At 57.7% G+C, this 8,149-nt stretch overlaps 1 protein-coding gene across 1 annotated transcript; it reads right to left on the bottom strand.

Moving 5' to 3' along the window:
- Positions 1 to 3,240: 3,240 nt before the first annotated feature.
- NAA10 (N-alpha-acetyltransferase 10, NatA catalytic subunit) lies at positions 3,241 to 7,964 on the bottom strand. The gene is made up of 8 exons (XM_055393239.2): positions 7,754 to 7,964; positions 7,186 to 7,284; positions 6,691 to 6,749; positions 5,698 to 5,743; positions 5,497 to 5,612; positions 5,260 to 5,304; positions 4,097 to 4,181; positions 3,241 to 3,568 (listed from the first exon to the last, which is right to left on the bottom strand). Exons 1-8 carry the CDS (start codon positions 7,772 to 7,774, stop codon positions 3,332 to 3,334), a joined length of 708 nt encoding a protein of 235 aa, XP_055249214.1. The 5' UTR covers positions 7,775 to 7,964; the 3' UTR covers positions 3,241 to 3,331.
- Positions 7,965 to 8,149: the final 185 nt, after the last annotated feature.

Genomic DNA, 8,149 nt, shown 5'->3' with positions numbered 1-8,149 from the left:
CAGCTTGGGGCTTCTCTTATCTAGGGATGCTTCACATCTCTCTAGCAACTCAGAGGGCAACAGTTTTTCTCTGGTATACTAAGGCAGGATGCAGTTAGCAGGTGACCAGGCGGAGTAGACAACCGTGTTAGAGAAATCCCTGGGGTACACAGATGGTGATGAGGGTGGCACAGGTATTTAGGCTTTGGGGTGGTGCCCAGGGAAGGGGAGCCTGTGGGCACTTGTGCAAGGGTTCCAGGCATGTGTTTGCATGGACATCAAAGTCAGGCTCTGTGCAAATGTGGGCACACGTGACCCTGACCTGCAGCTCTGCAAGGGAGGGGACTTTGCACAGGTACTTCCTGGCTTTCAACTGGGCGCAGTTCTCTTGCCCAGAAGGGGAAACCATACCTTCTCAGCTCCCTGCCCCCCAGCCTCAGTGTCTAAGCCCTTCTCTAAGGTGCAGTGTGTGCACCAGGGACTGGGGCTTTTGGGCCCAGGAGCTGGATGGAACACATCTTGCCCCTTCCCCTCTATCTGAGCCCTGACTGGTCCCCCAAAGTCCCTCCCCCATTCAGTAGAGCCAGGCACAGGGCTTAAGCCTGCAAGAAACAGCTGCCGAACTGGCCTTGGCCCCTACTCTCCTTCTGTCCTTTTGCTTTATCACTCAAGAAATACCCATGTGATGCCCCATTCGGACACTGGTGTAAAACTTTTGAGTCACTCAGTTCAGTTCAGTCACTCTTTGTGACCCCATGAATCACAGCACGCCAAGCCTCCCTGCCCATCACCAACTCCCAGAGTTCACCCAAACTCATGTGCATCGAGTCGGTGATGCCATCCAGCCATCTCATCCTCTGTCATCCCCTTCTCCTCCTGCCCCCAATCCCTCCCAGCATCAGGGTCTTTTCCAATGAGTCAACTCTTCGCATCAGATGCCCAAAGTATTGGAGTTTCAGCCTCAGCATCAGTCCTTCCAATGAACACCCAGGACTGGTCTCCTTTAGGATGGACTGGTTGGATCTCCTTGCAGTCCAACGGACTCGCAAGAGTCTTCTCCAGCACCACAATTCGAAAGCATGAATTCTTCGGTGTTCAGTTTTCTTCACAGTCCAACTCTCACATCCACACATGACCACTGGAAAAACCATAGCCTTGACTAGACGGACCTTTATTGGCAAAGTAGTATCTCTGTTTTTTAATATGCTATCTAGGTTGGTCATATCTTTCCTTCCAAGGAGTAAGCATCTTTTAATTTCATGGCTGCAATCACCATCTGCAGTGATTTTGGAGCCCCAAAAAATAAAGTCTGACACTGCTTACACTGTTTCCCCATCTATTTCCCATGAAGTGATTGTCACTAGTACTGGCCAAACGCTTCTTTGGCCTTTAAGGCCGTACTGCCTGCTCTATCCTCAGCTCTATTGCTCCACTTCAGAGGATCTAAACTGCTCAGAAGGGCAGGACCAGATCCGAGCAGGACCAGACCTGCAGGAGCTTGCTAAACCGGTTGGCGAGTGAATACTTGGTTCGGGAGGAGGCGGGGTCAGGTTTGCTACGCGGAGAATGAACCAGAGGGAGATGAGATCGGTGGCGAGGCTGTTACCATGTGCCCATTTCATGTGCACCTCGGTGTATACGCTCATGCCAGGGAAAACGTCCCCGGAACCCTCCCACAGTCCCACAGCTAGAGGGCAGGCGTTCCTGCTTTCCCACCCCCAGCCTTCCGGCCTCAGGTCGGCACGATGGCCCTGAAGCGCCTGCTCCAGAGGCGAGCCCTGCAGAGGCGGAGGAAGTGCTGGGCCCCAAGGGTCACCCGGGCCCGCGGCTTCCCCTCTTGGCCCTCCGCCCTCGCCGCAGCTCCCGCCTCCGCTCAGGAAACCCGACCGCCTGGGGGCGGCCGATCTTCAACCGGCCATCCTGGGCCGCAGGGCGCGGGGGATGGGCAGAGCGCAGGTCGGACGAGGGAGGAAGGAAAGGCCCGCAAGGGTCCGGGGGAGCCTCCGCCGGCTCAGGCCCGCCTGCGCTGGGGCGCGGCTGAGTTACTGCGCATGCTCCGCCGCTCGCCCCGCCCCACCCTCCGCGCGGAGCCGGCCCAGCCGCCGCCGGACCAATCAGAGCCTGGGAACGAAGCCGGCTCCGTAGGCGAATCAAAAGGGACTGACGGCGGGCGCGGAAGGCGGGGCGAGGCGGAAATTTGAGTCAATCAGAACACGGCCTCCCTCCCCCTCGCCGGCCCAGGAGCCGGCAGCGGCGCAGGCGCGTTTTCCAATTCCCGACCCGCCCACTGGTCTCCGCTTAACCCGCTGCTTGTTGATCACGTGGCAGGCGCCAGCCAGAGAGACAGGAGCTCCAGCCCCTTGTAGCGAATTATTCAGCGTAGCAGGAGAGCAGTGTGCCATCTGCGGTAGCAGGGGCATAAGGCAGTGACAGCTAGGGAGTGTTGAGCTCCACTGGGAGGTGGGCGGCCCAGGCAGCCCGCCCAGGGAGGAGGCGCAGCAAACAATGGTGCTGCAGCCAGAGGGAATGGCAGGGATGAAAGGTACTCGAGCAAATTTTAGGCTTCTATTCTGCATGAAATGACATGATGTTATTTGTTAAAACCCAGAGTGTACAACGCAGAAGGAAATGTAAACCCTGGACTATAGTTAATAATGTATCAGTATTGGGTCATGTAAGAATACAAAATGTTATTAATAATAAATTAGCCTCCAATTAAAATAAGAAAAAAGACAGGTCAAAATGTTATTAATAGTGGAAACTGGGGGGAGGCGTGCATCCACGGAAACCCTGTACTATCTGCTCATCTCTGTGACTCTAAAACCATTAGGAAGGAGATTCAAGGGGTATCACGGTGATCAAACACACAGAATTGGCGGATCTTTTAGTTTGCAGGGGAGGGAGGAATCAAGGACACTTGCCAGGGCTTGGGGAACTGGGGAGCTGGTTGGGCCACCACCAAGATGGTAGATAAGGTCAATGAGCAGCTGGACTCCCACATCTGGAGCCTGGCAGGGCAGCAGCACAGCACGGCTCAGAAGGCATCTGGAACTCCAGGGTCTCTTTCCCCCACCTCCCGAGACCCAAAGATGGCTCCAAGCCATCAGACCTCTCCAAAGCCCTGACAAATCTCTTCTCTTCTAGAAGGGCTTGCAGGACACACTGTGCCAAAAGGATGTGAGGTCCACATCCAGAGGAACACAAGAGCCAGAGCGGGGCATCCACACACCACCCAAAAGGTGCACACTTGCACACGTGAACTCCCCAAGGCCACTGGGTGAAGTTTATTGTGAAACCTCGCGGTGAGGATGAGACGGGCAGGCCAGGAAAGGGAGGGGAGCGGGTGCGGGCTCTAGGAGGCCGAGTCAGAGGCCTCTGAGCTGTCCTTGACATCAGTGCTCTCTGTGGTCTCGCTGACCTCGCTGAGGTCCTTGCTGTCGCCACCGCTGTCCTCTGCAACCAGGCCCTTTTCCTCACGACAGGCCTCCCCTGAGCTCGGAAGCGAGTTGCCCTTGCCTTCCACCTTGTTCTCGATGGAGCCCAGCACCATGTGCCTGCCCTTCTCTTTCAGCTCCAGGTGCCGCCTCAGCTGCCACCAGAAGCACAGGAGAGGCGGGAGGAAGGAGACAGGGCCTAAGTCTATAGACCACGAGTGCCCGCTCCCACTGCCCGATTCTGGTCCCTTGCTGGGGGTTCTGGCAGGGCAGGAAACCCAGGATGCATTGGGAGACCCAGGGCTAGTCCTGGCAACTGCCCCCTCTGGGCCTGTTTCCTCTGCAGTGAAGTGGAGGTGTTCACACGCCCTCACGCGGCTGCTGTGGAGCCCTCTGAATGGCCCTGGCCCCCGTGGAGCCTTGGGCAGAACCCTGACTGTCAGCCATCCCCAGCCCTGCGCTTCAGCACATCTAGACTGTTCTGTCACAGCAGCCTCTTGGCAGGACAGACCTCCTCCTCAGAAAATGGAGCCTTGGCCCGATGACAGCCTTCTTTAAAGCCCCAATAAGGTCCGGCTCCCCACCTGTCAGCTGAGGTGAAGAGGACCAGGACACCTCCAACTCCCTCAGGCCACCCCGCTCAGCCTGCTTGGGGCCGGCGGCCCTGGCCCCACCAGACTCACTTCATCGGCCATCTGGGTGAGGTCCCGCTTCATGGCGTATGCATCTTCCCCGTCAGCATAGTATTTGGGCTCCACTTCGCTGATTCTGGGGGTGGGCGGTGGAGAGGAGGAGGAGAAACCGAGTTGGGGGCAATTCTCCTCCACCCTCTGGTGCCATCTGCCAACCCCCCAAAGGCCCTTTGGAGACATTTCTGACATGGCCTTCCGTCTGCTTTCTCCGACAGTAAGCCAGACTCCCTCCCACCCTTGGCATCCTGCCACCGCCCCTCATCCCTAACCTGGCTCTCAAGGATCTGTGTCTTGGTTTCCTGGGAACTGCAGCCCCTGCATGTGGCAGTACCCTCCCCCTCCTTGCCCAGTTCCCTGTCACTTCCTGGGCACGCATGGCTGGCTGGCTCCCATACCCAGCAGCTGGAAACAGTGGGGCAGTGGCGGGGGGGGTGCTGTGGCCTCTGTTCTTGGTGTTCTTGGATGGCCCAGAAAGGCCCTGCCAGCCTTCAAACACAGGAACTGTCAACCAGCAGGGGCGTCTGCATCCAGGTCAAAAGATCCTCAGATGCCCAGACCATAGGTCCTTCCCTTCCTTAAGCAAACTGAAGCTAAGGCTGTCTCAGTGGGCTCTCCACAAACAGCCCATCCTAGCGGCTTTCACCACAACACCCTGGGCAGGGCAGTTCCTGGCCAGGCTCCTGTGTCCTGTGCTGGACACACTGAGCGGACTGCTCTCATTCACTAGGACACCCAGGGCTCTAGACTCCTCTGTTGCACCCTTCCTGCACCAATATGCTTAGGTTTACCCGTTCTTCTGGTTCTGCTGAGATGCTTCTAGGTGCCTGGTCACTCTCAGTCCTGTTCCTGTCCTGGGTCCTTGTCTCTACTTCTGAACCCTTTCACCATGCTGCCCTTCACCTGGCCCCCACCAGCAGCAGGTAGTCATCTTTTGCCCAGCAAGAAACACTAAACGTCCTCTAGGCTCACAACACGTCTTGAGCAGATAGTGGCAGGTAGGTGTCACTGTCTCCGAGTGCTGGCCATAGCCTGTCCCTAGCTCTAGCTGCCGCCCACCCTCATGCCTAGAAGGTAGCTCAGCCCATCTCAGCCACCTGGGCAAGCCAGACCTTGGGACTGTCCCACTCCCATTAGAAACATCTAGATCTACTTACTGAAAGTTGAGCGTGTTGGAATAGAGGTGCAGAGCTGCCCGGTTACTGTAGGGGAACAAGGCAGTGCTGAGCTCTACAGACCAGGCCAGACAGGGACAGCACATCCAGGTCCTGCCCCTCCTTCCAGCCCCGCTCCCCACGAATCCCACCTCCCAGTCTTCTCCAAAAGCCAAGGCAGCCCAGGACCCGTATCAAGACAGTAGCCCCCACCCCCTTTCCTTTGACCCTGGCTTCTACCTCTTCCGGACATGCAAGGAGACATATTTGGCATTGAAGTTCTCGATCATGGCTCTGGAGGCCTGGTCCATCAGCTTTTGAGCCAGGCCAAGACGCCGGTGGGAACGCTTCACAGCCTGGGGGCAGAAAAGTGGGACCTCAGAGGCAGCTCCAAGTAACTTCCACACCCACCAGAGCCTGGGGGGGGGGCGTTCTACACACCAGCGAGGTGATATGTCCATGGGGCACGTCATCCGGGTCTTCTTCCCTAGAGCAAGAAGAAAGAGAGGCTAGGAGCGAACCCCACAGCGCCCCCAGACCTAGGGTAGGGGAGAGAGTCAGGGCTCTCCAGACCCCAGGCAGCAGACAAAAAACAAGTGCAGTATCAACGGCACACTATTCAGTGCTAAAAAGAAGGGAGTTATCAAGCCAGGAAAAGACATGGAGGAAACTTCAATGCATATGACTGAGAGGCAGTCTGAAATGGCTACACTGTATGTTGAGGTATGTACGAAGTCAGTGGTGTCTGACTCTTTGGGACCCCATGGACAGTAGCCCGACAGGCTCCTTTGTCCATGGAGATTCTTCAAGCAAGAGTACTGGAGTGGGCTGCCATTTCCTCCTCCAGGGGATCTTCCCCACCCAGGGATCAAACCTGTGTCTCCTGCAGTGGCAGGCACATTCTTTACCACTGAGCCACCTAGGAAGCCCACACACTGTATGATTCTAACCATGGAATGTTCTGGAAAAGGCAAAACTATGGAGACAGTAAGGAGATCAGTGGTTCCCTGGGGAGAGAGGAGGGATGAACAGGTGGAGTACAGAAAACTCGGCGGACAGTGAGACTACTCTGTGTGATACTATACTAGTGAACACGTTATACATTTGTCTATATGACTCCAAGGATGAAACTTACTGTGAACCATGGACTTTAATAATGATGTAGCAATATTGTAACAGATGTACCAGGAGATATTAGTAAGAGAGGCAACCAGGGAAGACAAGGGAAGAGTTATGTGAGAGGAGTGTGTATTTTGCACTCACATTTCCTCTAAAGCTCAAACTGAACTGAAGAACAGTCTATTCATTTCAAAAAGAAAAAAAAAAAAAACCCAACGCAGGCAGCCTCCATCAGACATGTGCAAATGTCAGTGTCCCTCCTCCCCCACCTGCAGGTCAGGCGGCAGTCTTGTCTCTCTGCCCCTGGTGACTCACATTTTGGCCAGGACGTAACCCACGATCTTCCCATTCTCATCCTCGGCGATGTACGAGAGCTGGAAGACAGGAGGAAAGAGGAGGCAGAAAACAAGTTTCTATCAGAGCTGGAGAAGCCCTTCGCGGACACCTGGCCCCACCGCCTCTCTCTCGCCCTGGCCATGATGGACAGCAGCCCAGGGTGGAGTTCAGTGACAGCTCCTGACCTCCAGGCAAGGTGGCCTTGTTTTCCCATACCACACGGTGCCCCTTGTTCTTAACTGGGAAGAAGTGGGCAGACAAGTGGTAATTCTTCCCCTAGGTTGCCCCTGTTTGTCTCCTGTCTTCAGGCACCTCCTTTCCACCCCCAGCCACCCCAGATGAAGCCAACACTCAGGGCCTCCTTCACCCAGGTGCCACCCCCCACCCCCGCCCAACTCTTCATGGTCTCAGCCAACCCAGGGTGGGAATTCCCTGGCCTCCTTGACCCAGTCCCCAAATTCAACAGCCGCCCACCTGGGGCCAGGAGAGGCCATGGTAGAAATAGTATTTCATCTGGTAGTTCTCAGGCAGGCACAGGAGGTTGCAGTGTTGCATGTTCATCAGGTCCTCTGGCTGCGAAGGAGGGCAGTGGAATGCGGTCAGGCCTGGGGCTGCACTAAGTAGGCCTCGGTTCTGTTGAAGCCCTGCTCGCTGTCTACTCACCGACCCCCCACCCCCACCCCCAGATCTGGGCGGGAGCTGGGACTATCTGTCTCTGCACAGGCCTGGCCCAGGGCCGCCGGGCAAAAACTTGACGGTTCCAGGAACGGACGTGAGCGCCAGGAAGCTCCCCAACCCCATCCCACGGAGCCCCGACATCCCCGAAAAAGGAGTTCACAGCCCCGGCCTTGAACCCCTGGCCTCATCTGTGGGGAGGGCCAACCCCACGAGAACGATGGTCTTCACTGTTTTGTGCCGGGCGGCCGCAGGCGCTGCAGGCTGCCGGCCCTGGGGCTTGGCCGGGCCCCTCGGGAGCATGCGCACGCGGCCACCGTGCCCTGCTCCCACGCGGCGCGGACCGGCCCCGGCCCCGGCCCCTCACCCTCGCATTGCGGATGTTCATAACGGCGGCGGGACTCGCGGCTCCCAGTGGGTCGTGAACGCGCAGTCAGCTGCCGCTGCGCTCCGGGGCGACTCAGGGGCTGCAGGCCACGGCTAGGGCTGGAGCTAGGTCCGGGATCGCGGGGGCGGCGGCGGAAGAGGCGGCGCGCGCCTGGCCCGGCCACCGGACGGAAGTGTCGCGCAGCCGGACCCACCCTCCGCCTGCTCCGCTAATGCGCAGGGAGCTCCAGGGGTGGGGCGGGGTCTCCACGCGGGGCGGGCCAATGGCCGGGCGAGCCCCGGCGCGGGGCGGGCCTCTTGGCAAGGTGGGAGGTTCCAGCGCCCCGGGTTGGGGTCACTGGTCCGGCGGGCAGGTGCCCTCCAGCCCAAGGCGGCA

This window comes from Moschus berezovskii, chromosome X (genome assembly GCF_049115385.1).
Source record: "Moschus berezovskii isolate FMDL1 chromosome X, NW_MosBer_1.0, whole genome shotgun sequence".
In the NCBI taxonomy this organism is placed as follows: Eukaryota; Metazoa; Chordata; class Mammalia; order Artiodactyla; family Moschidae; genus Moschus; species Moschus berezovskii.
Note: the sequence above shows the minus strand (reverse complement) of the source record. Positions and strands in the feature narration are given on the sequence as shown.

Coding starts and splice junctions, on each gene's coding strand:
- NAA10 (XM_055393239.2), bottom strand. CDS start 7,774: ATGAACATCCGCAATGCGAGG. Junction 4,182..5,259: donor TCCAACACGCTCAACTTTCA/GTAAGTAGATCT, acceptor GCCCACCCCCAG/AATCAGCGAAGTGGAGCCCA. Junction 3,569..4,096: donor TCACCCAGATGGCCGATGAA/GTGAGTCTGGTG, acceptor TTCTGGTGGCAG/CTGAGGCGGCACCTGGAGCT.